General features: G+C 32.7%; 1 protein-coding gene across 1 annotated transcript; it reads right to left on the reverse strand.

The window, feature by feature from the left end:
• Positions 1-1682: 1682 nt before the first annotated feature.
• On the reverse strand, positions 1683-7455 carry LOC129808320 (cytochrome P450 6a2-like). Its single transcript, XM_055858162.1, has 2 exons — positions 6158-7455; positions 1683-2340 (listed from the first exon to the last, which is right to left on the reverse strand). The coding sequence occupies exons 1-2, from the start codon at positions 7263-7265 to the stop codon at positions 1925-1927; spliced, it is 1524 nt and encodes a 507-aa protein (XP_055714137.1). The 5' UTR covers positions 7266-7455; the 3' UTR covers positions 1683-1924.
• Positions 7456-16914: the final 9459 nt, after the last annotated feature.

Raw genomic sequence — 16914 nt, forward strand, 5'->3', positions numbered from 1 at the left:
ATTTCGATATCGAATTTTCAAATATGAATGTTTATAATCACTTTGGACGGCCTATTTTCAATCGATTTGCTTAAATTAGGATTTTTTTCGCGTATATTACTTTTTAATTTGTTCGTATGCTTGTTACTCATGCTAAGATATTTTAAAACCTACTTTCTTAAGCAGTGTCTTATTTTTGAATGGTTTATTTTTTAATTTATCAATTAATTTAATCGGTAGTAATGCGGTATGTACCCAAAAAGCATGCGAAAAGATGATACACGGATAGCTCTTTTCCGTGAGTTCGAGCACTCCGCAAAGCCGGGACGATTTGCCATGTCTTTTTCTATAATTTTCTTCATTTTCCTCATAAATACCTGAATACCATTCGAATCCACGAAAAGGATTGCGCAGGACTACTTATTTTCTTTACGAAAAAGAGCAAAGTCACTGAAGATCATAAATACTAAAAAGTTAAGGTGTTCAAAGAAATTCTAATCAAATAATTTAGGAATATATAACACGGTGATGTTATCTGTACAATCTTCTCTTTTATTCTCTCATACAACCTGCATCATTTCTTATATAAGGCAGTACAAAGGTCATCACTGTGAATATATTTTTACATCTATTTACTTGACCGAAAACGCGCTTCAAATAATTTAGGGTCATATTCATATTTTAAGACGTTTTTTTTTGTTCATATTTTACCATATTGTTAACAGTGTCCTTCTCGATCCTATAATATTCAGTGATCCTAGCTTTTTCTTCAAGAAAATATTCACGTGAAGGACACAAGTTGTCCCATACAGCTTTATTCGTAAGTTTGAAATATATTCAAGGATTTATAAGGAAAATCGAGGAAAACACAGGAAAATTAAGTGATAAGGAAATTGTTTGTTCTAGGGAATTTTTCCTTGAATTCACCTTTGCAAATCATTCCTAGATTCTGGACACCAATGTCCTGCAATGAATAGTCATTAATAATATGAGTTTAAACAAACAAGTCAATTCATTTCTTGAGAATTTTCACCTGAACATATCTCAGAAATTTAAAGTGGTACTCCTCCATAAATGTCTTTGAAGAATATATGTTCATGAAACACCAAAAGGACCACAGAAGTAATCATCTACTTCCGTCTCACGAGAAAGGATTTAATTTTATTGCATTGTGTTTTAGAAAAAAAAAACACTTTAGGTATTACAGTAATAACGAGATTGTTAAATAAACACCCAAAGCATTAATAAATTCATATGGAAAAATCATTTAAAAAAAATATTTTGTTGCCTTGGATCAAACTTGTAGCAAAGAAATTAAAATTTGAGTGATTTGATAAAATTGTGTATCTAACGGAAATGATTTTGAAAATATCCCGCAAATAAAGAGTGAATGAGAGAGTGCGAGCGAGAGCAATGGCATGATTGAGAAATGACAGACTCATTGAACAAGCGTTGAATTTTACGGATTTTTCTCTAGTTTTTCGCGAATTTAATGTTTTAGTAAATCAAATCACAACAATTTTCATCTTGTGAAAGGTGTTTCTGTGTTTAAATGTGAATAATTTGCTCAAAAATGCACAAAATATGAGCTGAAGCGGCTTCACACACACAACCATCATTCCGAAAAATCTGGATAAATTTCGTGACGGACATCGGAATTGGGGGGCAGATTACACAAAAAAATGTGATAAAAAAGCGAGATAAAAATCATTTCCCATTTATTTACATTTTTTCAATTAGATTGGCAAATAAAATTATAGCTTGGCCAATGATGGTTCATCCTGTGAACTCTGCCATTGATTCAACCTGCATTAAAACCTCATAAATTTCATCTATTGCTTTCGATTTTCAGCATTGGCATTTTATTGAATAAATATTTATTGATTTCATGCTTCTGTTTTCGCTATTTTTCTGCACAATTAAATAGCCTCTGATGAATGCAGACCTAATGAATGGCAGTCAAATTAAGCCAAATGTCGTTTTTGGGCGTATGAACAAAAGCTGTGCTATTAATTTCCAATTCTGTACTAGTTTTCTCATTTTTCGTAAATCTGTATTGAGAGAGAATTTGTGCTAGAGCTATCTTCACCACCAGCAGCCCAAATCTCATTCCGATGCATATTCTTGGTCCTTCACCGAAGGGGATAAAAGTGAAATGGTGACGATCACCTCTGGCATCCTCCTTGAATCTATCTGGATCGAAGTGTTGGGCATTGGGGAAAAATTTCTCATCGTACTGATATGCCATGTTGGGGATGACAACGAATGTGCCTTTGGGCATTATGGCGCCATTTGGGAGGCGATAGTCCTGATTTGAGACACGATGAATGGTTCCAACCGGTGGAAACAACCTCAACGTCTCTTTTGGGGATGAACATAAAAAAGAAGAAAATGTAACATGAAGAGAGAGATATTGCCAAATGTTGTGGAATATTGACTACCCTCGCGTTTTTCTCATGCACAGGCACTGATAAATTACGACATCTCGATTTATTGTGGTAATTAAATAACATAAATTAATGTATGTATGAGGAAAAAAAGGAAAACAAGCTCAAGACTAAAAGGTCTGCTTTCGAATAAATTTCCCACAAGACACGTGAATTGCTTCTGCTGAGCTTTCGTAAGCTTTTATACTTGACTATTCAATCAATTAACTCTCATTATCAGTAAGACACTTAACTTACGATAATGCAGATTAAATTTAGTAAGATAAATTTCTATTGTTGGCAAATTGATAGATAGCCAGACAGAAGATTTAATTTGATATCTGCAAGAAATTATTTAAAAAATCAAGTATAATATTAGTAGTATATTTAATATTGGTTAATAAACCATTAGACTTCAAGAACTCTTTTCGTACTAAAAAGTGTATAAAGAATTATTTCATAGTAAATGTACTAAAAAGTAATAGACCAAAAACATATTAAATTAAAATATAATTTTTAGTTGAAAAAAAAAAACAAATTTAGTATAAATATTGTATTAGTTTTTTTTTCAACTTTAAAAAAGTTCAATTTCCGTGCATAGCAATTGATTTTTAATAATAATGTTCTAAAAATAGATCATAGTTCTTTTTAGAAAAATTGAAAATTAGTACAAATATAGACATTCACAAATTCGTATCCCATAAATGAAGGACCCGAATATGGGGTACGCATTAAATAAGAAACTATTAAAGAATACTTGTAAAATTTAAGCATTTTATGAAAAGGAAATTTAGTACAAAAATACATTTTTCTTGAAAGATCATCATTACGATGTACTTAGACACCTTTTGTGGTGTCAATCTATGTTTAAATATCAAATATTTAATTTGTTATGCACAAAAAATTAATAAACCAGAATTTTCGAAAACTTGAAATTTAGTACAAGTATTTACATTTAAATATTTCAATTTCATAAATTAGGGATCTAATGTTCAATAAATACCATATATCAGAATGTATTAAAACACTTTTTATAAAAAGTTTTTAGATATTGGAGAAAAACAAATTTAGTATAAAAAAATGTTTTACAAATTTTCTTTGCAATTGAATATTGACAAATTCAATATTGACATAATCTACACAAATCACCTCAATATTGTTTAGTCGGTTTTTGAAGTGTCAAGAAATGCAGAAAGATCAAGCATCTACTTAATTTGAATACACTTGAAATAAAATTCCCGTATTGCGAAAAATTCGAAGAATTTCATCTTAGTATCTATACATGATTTCAAAATTTGATTCAGTACCATTTAAAACAGCTAAAGATTTACTACGAAAACTTTTTGCGCAAGGTTATTTCACAATTTTAAATTTTTAAGTTCGAAATATTACAAATACTGGATCAACATAACAATATTTCATTTACAGGCTCAACTTGGATAAAATGTGATTTTGTAAGTTAATAGACTTAGCACTATTTAGTACACATATCTTGCGGAATGATTTTTTCATAGTAATATTTATATAGTAATAAAATAAATAGTAATAAAATAGCGATGGACAGAGAAGTTTGGAGGCAAATTGTTGCGGAGGCCAGGGCCAACTTCGGGCTGTAGTGCCACAAAAGAAGAAGAATATGCATTATTTCAGCCTTCGAAAACGTCAATACTTATTGAATATGAACACTTATCTTCTACTAAAAATTGTAAATCAATGGCCAAGCACAAGAGAAAAGTTAAACTTTCTGTGCTAATTGTTTTAGTAAAACGTTTATCGGAAAGAAATGTTATGTGATGTCAGTGTGTATCTGTACTAAATTTTTGTACTTTTTTTTTTAAGTATAAATCATTGGAAATTGCTAATAAATAATAAAAAATCAAAAATGTATTTAATATAAAATAATTTTAACATGATTTATTGTAACAGCTCCGTTAGCAAATGCCTTATTAAGTGTGTACTAAATAATGCAAATATTATATTAAAATATTAGTCTGAGCTAAATATCTCTTAATTTCGTGCAATACTTCAACGTAAAATTTATTCAAAACTCCTGGCTTAACTTTTGAATATCTATTATCTTACAATTGTTTTTTTTACTTCTATTTTAAATGTAGAAACATCAAACCAAGCGTCTGGCAAGTTGGCCTTTTTATATGGAACTATTTGAAGCCAATTCCTAAATTGATCTCGGACTCAGCTCACAGTGCTCCAAGGAAAAAAAATAATTTCAACAAAAATTTAGTATATTTATCCCTCCATACGGAAAGGTGTCTTATAATACGGAAAAACTTCTCGCATTTTAAATATTTAGCATAACGATCACGAGTGCAGAAAAATTCCCATACGCATTTGTATATGAAAGTAAGAAATTGGCTTCAACTTTGAAGGCCACTCGCCGGGGACTAGCATCAAACTAAAAGGAAAAGCCATCTCTAATTTAATTATAAATGGAACCAAAAGGACTAATGGTGCTATTCCAATAAAAAAGTGACCATGTTTTTTAGCACATTACTGGTTTCAAGTACTAAAAAAGATCATGACTCTTCCCATGCGTCTTTTCAAGGAAAATAATGAGTAGGGAATATTAATGTCGAATTTTCACCACTGAGCATTCACGGGAAAACTCAACCTGGGAAAACCCGTGGTTGAGACTAAAGTTGCCAACTCCCGATGACCGAACTGTGTCACGCAACCAAGCTGACATGATAGGTTACACCACACTGACTGAATGTCAGATGGTATTGTGATCGGGTGAAAGCTTACTCGGAGGAAATATTCGAATTCGGATTTCGGTTGAACTTTTCTTTTGTGTCGGTTCCTGTCATGACTATTTGGTGATTTTGGAACACGACATGGACGGGTAAAATTTGAAGTTTTGTGTAGAGAGAAGAACCTTACATCTTGTCTATTATGATAAAGATCATGTACAAAATACTATGAAAGTAAAAACATTAAATTAATCTCTAAACAAGCTTTCACCCGATCACAATGCCATCTGACATTAATTGAAATAACATGTGAGAACAGTCATGGTCTTTTTAGTACTTGAGAACAGTAATGTGCTAAAAAAAAACATACTCATTTTTTCATTGGAATAGCACAATAATGGTACTTTCAATGAAAAATGAACATGTTTTCTTAGCACTGTTCTGTTCTAAAGTGCCTCTACCTTATTAACTTTTCGCTGTTTTGATTTCTGTCACGGCTGTTTTAAAGTAAATTCCCTAAAATTGGGGAAATCTCTCTTCTGATTTATTTTTCGTTCTCATAACAATTTTTCTACATAATCGACTACTTTTCGTAATGCTTCTTGTCCCTTGTCATGACCTTTTGGTAATGTTAGACCATCTCAAGGACTGAGGAAAACAGTCGAGACAGCAACCAATCCAAAGAAAAGTCGATAATGCAGAAGCATATGAAAGTGGTCATGTACTAAAAAATAATGTTAAGGAGAAAGATTTCGCCTTTGCATTTAGCTGTGCTTTCATTGGAATAGCATCATAAGTCTTCTGAACATCAAGCCACGCTTCCTGCCCGTACTTGATATTTCAGTATATAAGAGAACATTTTCTCAATAGATTTAAAATGACAATCATTGCGAAAATGTTTATCCCAAGAAGTAGATATGAAAAATGTTCAGTCATTATTTCACCTCTAATCTTTGGCTATCTCCGTGATAAGTCGATACGTAATTTATCACCATGCTTTAGCTATCTCAGAAATGACTTGAAAAAAAGCTGTTCACAACTCACCGTTAACAATATGACCGAGGTATTCCATCTCCATCACAGCTTCATAAGTTAATTTCCCATCGTATTTGTCCAGGACTCGTCTCACTTCTTCGCGGGCCCTTTCCTGGATGTCCTCGTGGAGAGAGAGCTGATGCATGGCAACAGTTATGGTTGTGGAGGATGTCTCAAAGCCAGCAAAGTAGAATATCCAGCACTGAGCGCAAATTTCTTCGAAAGTCAATCCTCCTTTGGAGGCTTCGGAGCATTCGGCATCATCCAATTTTCCTTTGTTCTTGAGCTGAATCATGAGATCCATGAAGTCATTCCTTTTGATATTCTTTGCCTCACGCTGCTCTATTGTCTGCCTGATGACATCCATAAAGAAGCCTTCATCTGATGGATCAGTAAATCTTACATTTAACTTCAGTGCCAGATTTCTGTTGACCATTCCCAAGAACATGGCAAGTCCTCGGCTCTTTGTCATGTTAACGATCCTGTTCCCCATCTTTCGGAATTCGGATTGAGGATTGTGGAGGCTGTCACAATTAATCCCGAAGGCTGTTATTCCAATTATGTCTGTCGTGAACCTAGCCATGAGATCCTTGATCTCCAAGGATTTTCCACTCGGTGAAACTTCCAGGCGTTCGGCTATTAAGCCCAAAAGCTCTTCACTAACTGCAGCTACGGTATGGAACATAGCTTTGAGCTTTCCACTGGTAAAAGTTGGGGAAATCTTTGCCCGTAGATTCTTCCACTTCTGACCCTCCATGAAGAATAAATTAGCCCCCAAAGGATCGAGTTTTTCATTGTAAAACACTCCCCTATCTGTGAAGCAATGAAAATCCCTCACTAGGATATTCTTTGCCATTTCTGGGCAATTGACCAGGAGACACGGTGAGCAGAAGAAGAAGATTCCTGCATATTTGTGCTCCTTGGTACGCTGATACAGACTCTGCATGGCATAGCTGAAATGGTTACCAGCCGCCACGGAGTCTGCCACATTTCCCAAGGGAAAGGTTGGCGTCAAGAAGGGTACCTCCAGCTCCTTCCAAAATCTGTAGCGCCTCCGAAAGTGCACATAAACCCCCAGAATAAGCACTAAAAGCACCCAAAGCAGTGCTGATAACATATTTTATTGCCACCGGAGTCACAAACACAGTGATTGAGTCACGAAATTTTCACCCGTTTTGCTGCTTTTCACCCCAACCAAAACTTACGACACCCCATTTAAACCTCCATCCTCCGAAGGATGTGTGACACTAGATACTGGACTGGAAGAAAAAAAAAGCTCCAAGCACTGTGAAAGACTTCGGTCAACTGAACTCTCCGGCTAATTGAACACACAGACGGAAAATTGACTTTTTCCCATTTTTTTTCAAGGTCATTTAATACATACAATTACGTACATGAACGCATAAAATCTATGATAAGTGTGGTGAACCACACGAACTTAAAAGCTTCTCAATACAGTCGCAATCTCCACAAAAACAACATATAAAATAATAAGAAAACATTTACAGCATATAAGAAAGCATGACAACATTAAGTATATGTATCTGTACTGGAAGTGATAAAGCTTTATCTCTTTTGAAGTTCATGAATTGCAAAAATTATTATAACATAAAAAAATACAGAATCTCCCGTGATAGTTTGTACTAAAAATTAATGAGATATTTTTAGTCATTTTTAGGATTAATAGCAAGAATTATACTATCTAAAAATTATTCATAATTTTCAGACTTGATAAATCTCATAATCCGCTAATAAATCTTCTCAATGTATCTATTCATGATTTAAAAATGTAATTTAGAACAACTAGATATTTAGTACAAAAACTACAACTCACAACTCACAAATAATACGGATTGAATTTCGAATATTTCATTTACAGCCTCAACTTTGATAAACTTCCTGTTGAAAAGTGATTTAGTAAGTTAGTAGTTTTAGTACCATTTAGTACAAATATCCATACTTAATGATTTTTGCATGATTTTTATGCACTATTGTAACCTTTAGAAATCGGAAATACTGCATTGACGTAAAGCGGTCTTCGGAATAGAGGTTTAGCCCAGTTCCCGAAGGTCTCAAAATCTTGAATAGAGAGCAATTTTATTGCTTTTGAGAACCTAATAGGTCATTTATCTTTAATAATCCAATCCTAAGTTAAATTTTTCCAAAATGTCGTGATTGATAAGAAACTAAAGCAGTTAAGCCATTTGGCTAAGCCTTAGGTCTGAAGCTCGTATAAGAATACAATGAGATTGAATTGCACTTTATGTCAAATGTCTGTACTTTCTATGAAATCTCCGTGGTGACGTATTCCTTTTCATTTAGTACGATTCTAATATGAGTAGATACACTGAGTGAGAGAAATCCGAAAAAGTTAAAACAACATTCCTGAAATGTTAATTTTACCCTGCAGTATTGATCCAAAATCGGTGTAAATATTACCCTTTTTAGGTGTATTAGGGCTTTAAATTAACCCTTTTTCATGTTAATTTTACCCTTAAAAAGGTGTAAAATTAAAATTATAAAATGTTGATATATTTTTACACCTAAAAAGTGTTAAATTTATGAGGAAAAAAAGTTAATCACACCGTCTTTTTTTCTCAGTGTAGAGTAAAGTAGATATTCAAGAAGTAGCATGGAAATATGGTTCTCAATTTTCCACACGATGTTTTACCATAATCTCATATTTGACATTTGGAATTCAATTGTCGCGTTGGTCGTTCAAATTTGAGAGAGTTTACTGTACTTTATGGTCCCTACACACTAGAGAAATTTATTTCCATATTAAAGTTTTACCTACACAAGCGCAGGGAATAGGGAATTTGTTTCAATATGAATATAAATTTTCCTAGTGTGTAGAAGCTATTAGTTCAAGTATTACGGAGCTTAGATTGCGTCTGCCGCCAACTTAACATTAACGGCCTCACCGTATTTATGAGTATTGTAAGGTAAACCAACAATTTTTTATTCTTCTCTTTGATAAATATATCAAAGGCAAGACATAGGCCTGAAAAAGAGGGCATTCATTCACGTAATGTCGTAGAGAATAAAATTGTGTAAGTTAAGAAAAGTTCAGTTTTTCCGTCCGCTTCCTACTACATTCCATTGGATCAAAATTCATCTAAATCTTTTATTCATTTCTGATAATTTAATGATAGGATTCTTAGTATCTTGTTGCACTTTTCATGCTTCACGAATAATCATGGGAAATTCTTGAACGAAATTGCGTAAGAAAAATTTGACATTGCGTCGATTTTGATAATATTTTCCTTCATATTCTCTAAGGATTTGAATTCTAGGTGACAAACTTGTTTCTTAGATAGTTACATAATATAAATAATTTATTAGTTAAAGTGTGTGTTTGTGAAAGCATCTCCCTGTACCCCCTAAAAAAACAAAACATTATTCTATTCACAATATTCATCTAAAAATTTATAAGGAACTTCCCGAATATAAACAATCTAATACCTAGTACTAGATATACTAGTACTAGGTATTGTATGGATGCGTTTAGAAACTTTTCATGAGATATTATGTTTTTTTTTTAACGAAACTTTTATTGGTTTAGTACATAAGGTACATAATGTTATAATAAATAAGTATTTATTTTTATGTGTAAAGCATATAGATACAGTTCGATGAACAAGGTTTTGCAACAGAAAATGAAAAATGTTAAAAAATACTATGGCGAGACTAAAGATTTAGCACATGAATACATGTACTAATATTTATAAGTAGTACTAAAAAATTTAATAACCATTTTATGAATTTTCTTACTTGAACTCAAAGTAAACAGAATAAATCGACGGTTCCATTCCACAATATTCTATCTCAGAATGACAACTTTTCAGGAGAACAATTTGAAGTTGGCGATTTCCTATGCTGTCCGTGTTAATTTTTTTCTAAAAAATAGAATATCTCGTTACCCGAATGTCGGATGACCACCAAAATTTCACCAGTTGTAGATCTTGATCCCCGGAACAACATATCGAAGTAATATAATTCTAAGTCGACATAGAATAGTATGGAATAAATCCGTCGAAATGTTCATTTCGTTTTTTTTCTTTAATTGTCACTCGCTAAGAGCTCAAACGTTAACACATATCTAATTGCGGTCTTCGACGACCCCTCATAAGTCAACATTATTTCCAGATGTTTTCTTTTTGTTTTTCCCTTTATTTTTCATTACATTAAAAAATCATTATTTAAAATGGTTGAGTTATGGTTCTATTCTAAAGAAAAATGAAAGGGGGGAATCTTACTTCTGAACATTTTTTTTAGTACATGATTCGTCTCATGTGTGCAATCGCCTTATCTGTGCTTGTTCCTCTCATGACTGAATGGAGAGGTAGTTTTGGAACAGAACAAGGAATAAAGAAAACAATCGTGACATGAGCCACTACAAAGAAGAGTTGGTACTGCAAATGCACATTGAGATCAGTCATGTGCTAAAAAAAAATGTTTAGGAGCAAGGCTTCCTTTTTCATATTTTATTGAAATAGCACTATTATTGTACTAAATTTAGATAAGTTTAGAAAAAGAATATAAACATTGTGCAACTTTGAGAACTTTGAAGATCTGTCATATTGTCCCCAATCATCCGAATAAAAAGCGGGCACTGTTTTTCACTAATTTTATATTTTTTTACTAAATATCCAATTTCCAGTATGTAAATATATTTTCGGTAAATTTTGAAATCAAAATGAGAAAAACCAACAAAATAATAAGCTCAAAAATTTTTTATGTAAACCATAAAAATAAAAAAATAAATATTTAAATTTGCTTTTGATTTATTCATCATGCTTCTCGATTGCTAATGAAGTTTCCTGAAGACTTTTAAAGCTTTTATTGAATAAATTGAAGTCCTATTTAGAGGAAGGGGTATCGAAAAATGAGTGTATTAAACGATGGTTGAGTTCTGATGAAGAATTTGCATTTTACATTGCTGATTATTCGATACTTATTCATGTTCCTTCTGCTTTTCAAGCTTTTCAACAATAAAGACATTTCCCTTGTTTTCTGCATTAAAATTCATAGTTTTAGAGATTCTGAAGAGGAAAATCACCTATAAGTAGTACTTGTACTTGAGTATTTTACCTTGTGCAAACTACAGCATCTCAATGATTCTTTTCCTAACACAAACATACTTTGCCTCTGTTTGTATTTAAGAATACCACGGAAAGGAAAATATTTTCACAATTTAAGCCCTTTCGTCTGCTGCTAAGGTCTGTGTTCATTGAGTGCTTTCCAGCAATTTCGCTAAAATTTTCCAAAGAGTAAATATTGATCTTAACAACAACATCCACTACTTCTTTTGCACATTCCAACCCAAATGAATAAATAAGTGGATTGCTGCTTTGGCAAGAACGCGCTTCAATTGAAATTTTCATGAATCTCGAATGGCAATCCTTTTTCCCAGCAAAAGGCTCCATCTTTCCACTTCGCCAATTTCTTACCCGAGTCGCTTGACACGTCCTTTGAAGCATTCTCGCGACAAAATCATTATGAGTTTTATATTTTGTAGAGAGTTTCATAGGATAGCAAGAAAAATTCTTTAAAAGCAAAACTGGAATAATGCTTTTTAATAACAACAGATAGAGTGTTCTGCTTGGTTCTGCTTAATAAAGAATATTTAAGGATAGATCATATTTTCACACATTTATAAATTGAATGAATTATTTTAGGTATTTTCAATTTGTGCAATGCAAATTAGGATTTAAAGAAAAAACTGTGATTGATGCAGAACGAGTCCTAATTAAAAAGAATTTTATAGTTATTTATTTTCTTGAGTTACTTATTCTATTTTAAGAATTACACATTAGAAAACTTTTGTTACTGAATTTGATTTTGTTTAGCGATATTGGGGCCAAACGATAAGAGATATCAACATCCGGCTTTCGAAAAATCAATTCCGATCGATTTCGGTGAGGAGCTTTAGAATTATTTAATGAAATAAGTTTTCTATTTAATTTAATAATAATGTAATATATTAAATAAATTTCTCCAAATTCATGGGAGTAAATAAATAAAGAAAATTTATTTATTTATTTAATTGAGGTCCCTGTACATAATTAATGCATCATGTGGCTTTCATGTTACAATGTTGGGTCGAAGTAACACCTAATGGCACTTTAAGAAATCGTATCCCAACCCGACCTTTTGCACCTTATTTTGTATCATTTGACACATGAAATTTGAACACCTATTCCTACAGAAAAAGGCAGATTAATGAAAAAAAACTTCATGATACTTGCATTTTATTAGATATATGTATTAAATTAATTTGAATATTTTGACGAAATTTCCAGTAGAGTAAGATGGGGTAATTTGGAATCATGTCTAATTTGGAACTGTGAGATTTCCTAACAACCGATTTGAACCGATTAATAAATCACTCAAAATACTTCCTTGAGTAATTTAATTGAATTTCGTATGAAAATTATTTATGGATTATGAAACGGTTCATTACCGATTCAAAACTGATTGAAACCGACTCAATTTTATAGGAAGTTCCAAGACCTTTCCAACGAGCCCAAACATGACCCCATTCGATTGATAAATGCGCTCTCTAGAGCCTTTTTAACTTTTGACCTTGATAAATCGTTATTAGGAATGATTCAACTGTATTTTTCGTCTCAGGACGAAATATCCGCCTGGATAATCTCTAAAACATATCCAGAAATGAAAACAATCGCACGACGCGTTTTCGAGCAATCGCAAAAACATTGTTTTGAAGAGAAGGAGAGGGGGGGAATGCAGGGCATGTTAATGATCCTTGGGTCGACTTATGGGGGTTCCTCCGAAGGTTCCAAGTCGCTATCTCTTACCGTTTGACCTCTAGATCTGGCAACAGCCGGACGGACAGACGAACAAACAGCGTGACGTATTATCTCAGAAATCTTCTGAAACGTAAAGATTTGTTGACAAAAGTGGTCTCCGGGGGATCGAAGGTGGAAATTTGGGGGGGGGGGATGAGAAAATCGAGCGATTATAATATGGGCCAATCCATCTCAAGACGACCATAGGGGTACCCTTCATGGTCTCAGATGTTTCTGAATTTTACATACAGTAGAGTTCCTCAAATTTGAACATTTGGGGGTATAGATGACATTTATCACTCCTCAAATTTGAACAATATTTTCAAAAACTTAACGGAATTCATGTCAAATTCACTCTCCCTAAATTAAGAAAAATAACAATAGAGAATGTATCAATGTAATTTATTGTGAAATAAATGGAATTTGTTGTGGAAGTTAATATAGGGGAAATGCTCATAATTTTGTCCAGTTTCTTATTTTGGATACTTTGAGGATAACATTGGACACTAAAAATAAATTGATTAAAATGATGGATTTTTATTCCAATATTTGATGAATAATGAATTCTATCTAAATATTTGTTCATTTTGGAAGATTTTAACACTAAATACGTTAAAATTTGAATATGATTTGAGTTGAAATTGCTTTGTTGAAAAATCAGTGTGAGCAATTGCTTACGAGAAATATGACAGAATTTCGTGGCTTACTTCAGTCTTATTTAGCTGTGGTGAAGTACTAACAAAGTTTGTTCGCTGTTTTTGAGTGATATTATTGAATATTCATTGAATATTGTGTTGATTCACGTTACTGATGATTTGTACATTTGACCTGAAGTGAGATTTGCCTTGTGAATTATATTTTTCGTGTGAAAAATGGGAAATTTTTTAAGACATTCACCAGTGAGGTGATGGCTCTTATTTTGGACAGGTGTTTTTCTCACGAAATTTCGTGAAGTTTTAGCTTTTGTGATGACTAGGTTGGACAAATGCCTGGAGAAACAAAGGAGCATCATCTCTACGAAAGAGATGTAGCGAGAAATGCCTTGAAAGGCTCCCGGAAAGGCAGGGAATGAGCGAATCCGCACGTACTTGGAGTACCGAAGTCAACTCACTTTAATGAATTATATAGAAAGTTTCCGGGCTTCTTGTGACATTCTACGTTTCCCTTACATGAACAGGAAGAGGACTTGGTAAGATTGGTTCATAAATGAAGACCAATGGGCATCCTATTGAGGCGGATTAGCTGTCCAAATTTACAGCCAAGTTGGACAAATTAATAAAAAAGTTGTCCAAAATAAGAGCCAAGGTCACCTCTACTTATCAATTCATTTTTAAACGTATTAAAACTAATTTTAATAAAAATAAGACGATAAATAGCTTGCTAAGTTTCTAAACAACCCTTCTGAAAAGAAAATAACAAGAAATGTCAACTAGTATTGAAAATATCGCACTTCAAACTTGGAACTTCGATGCTTATAAGCAGACTGTCCAAAATTATAAGCACTTCCCCTAATACGATAATATTGAGGAAACACCAGAGAAAAATAGTTCTAATGCAGTCTCCACGCAAAACTTTCTTCACATAGCCTCCAATTTTACATTTTGAGCTCAACCGTCGTTCGAATTTGAGGAGTTCAAATTTGAGAAACTCGACTGTATGTTAAAATACACGATCAAATAATATACCGTTATTTTTTTCCCAAAAAAAATTTCTGGAGGAAGATACATGGCGCCAAAGATGGCGTCTCGCGCTTCATTCGTCAAATGAGATTTTTGGCAAATATTTCAAAATGCTCTATCTCGCGAACGGGTTGAGATTTCTTCTTACTCTTCTTTTTTATTTGAAAGATAATTTTATACTCTTTAAAACGATATCCTAGTTTTTGCACTATCTGCTCAAGTTTTTTGTAACGGTTTTTTGATTTTTTTTTGAAAAAATTTAAAATTATTTTTTCTCAAAAACCCCATTCTCAAAAATTTTCATTTTTTTACTGTTGATTAGTAACATTGAGTAGGGTCGGAGGAACGTCTGTTCGACAGGGAACACCTAATGACACTTTTGTCAAAATGTTGAAAATTATTTAATATATCTAGTAAAATATAAGTAATATAACGGTTTTTTCTGTAATATACCTTTTAGTATAAACAGAGATGTTCAAATTTCATATCCTAAATGGTACAGAGTAGGGTGTCAATGGTGTCAATAGGTGCTGACATGAATTCTTAAAGTGTCAATAGACGTTCCTTTCGCCCTACTATATTCTCTGAAAAGGCGAGCTTTCACTTCTGCGCTTATTTATTTAAAAAAAAAATATTCAAATATTTACAACATTTTCAAAAAAGAACAGTTAAACTCAAAATTTTGAGTTCAACTTTTCACGGAATACATTACACCACAATACTTATAAACAGTTAAAAATCAAAAATTTTCGATCTCCCGTTTTTGAATTTTTTTTTTTGATTTTCAAATAAAAATGCCTTTTATTGACAAAAACAAAGCTTGTAAAGCTTGATGTGCTGTTAAAACACATAAAATATTTTTTTTTATTTTGAGGTTTTTCAAAATGATTTAGACATTGTAAAGTTTTTTGCGAGTAGGCCATAAAAAGGGGAAACTGGGGCACCACCAAACACTGGGTAGCACCGAACACTAATTTTTATTTCTAAACTACTTGGACTGTCCCGAGCATTTCTTCAGTGGTCAAGCATCCCTATAGCTTTTTTAAATTTATATAAGTCTTGTCCTTTGAAGTCGATTATCTGATTAAAAAATCGCAGTGTTTGATGCTGTCCCGTTTTTGATGGTAGGGGGAACTGGGGCAGTAGTAAACAGGGGTAGTTGTAAACACTGTGATTTTTTCATTAATTTTAAGACTCCAGAGGATAAAACCCATAAGCATTCATAGATACCATGGGGATGTATGCACACAGATGAATTGGTCAATAAAATCCTAAAAATAAAAATCATTTTTCTCGAAAATGTTAATATTTCGATTATTTTGGTCATTTGGATTTCCACCTAGAAATTGAGAACTGTGTAAAATAATCGAAATGTAGCAATACCAGTTCTTTCCTACAACCTTTAGGGTTATATTAATGTATTTACTAAAGATATTGAGATTCTCAATTTTTTAAAAGAATTAACAATTGGACAGAAAACAGCATTTGGGGTAGATGTAAACAGGCAATTTTCCTGTAATTGTAGATGTCGTGAGTGTAGAATAAATGGCATTTTTTTTTGTTTTCATGCGAAATTTCTAATTTATTGACTGCGAAAAAATTGGTGGCTCTGTGTTCAATAAAAAGTCACATGATGTCAAAATATAGGGAAAATCTATTGAAAAATGTCTTTGATTTGCATGCTTTTAGTTTTTTTTTGCTCTTTTAATTATTCTTTGTTAAAAGTGTAGTGATTTTTTGAAAATATACAGTCTTTATATATCTCTGAAGTAATTAAAATAATTGAAAGTGGTGCAAAGTTAATTTAAAGGGTGGAATAAACAGTGTTTATATCCTCCACAGAAAGTGTTTAGTTCTACCCCAGGTATTTTGTGAAAAGAGAAAAATGCAGTGACACAAATTTTATTTTTATGGAAAACTCAAAAGTTTTCCAGCATCCGCATTACCCTCGATGTATTGCCTATACCCAAGGGTAAAACATTAGATAAGAAAAATTTTCCAAAAAACCACTGTGTGCTTGAAAAATCGCCTCAAATACGCATCTATCGAAAATGGTTACATGTGCCCCAGTCTCCCCTACCCCAATTTCCTCTAAGGACAGAGGCCACAAGTAATACCGCCACCCTATTTCCAAAAGGAAACCCAAAATTTCAATGTGTTCTATATACTGGAAACACTCAAATCTTTAACTCTTAACCCTTTGAAGGCCAGTAGATTACTGTAAAATTGGAACAATTTTTCGGACTTTAGAAAGTGGTTTTGCAAATATATT

This window comes from Phlebotomus papatasi, chromosome 3 (assembly GCF_024763615.1).
Source record: "Phlebotomus papatasi isolate M1 chromosome 3, Ppap_2.1, whole genome shotgun sequence".
Lineage (NCBI taxonomy): Eukaryota > Metazoa > Arthropoda > Insecta > Diptera > Psychodidae > Phlebotomus > Phlebotomus papatasi.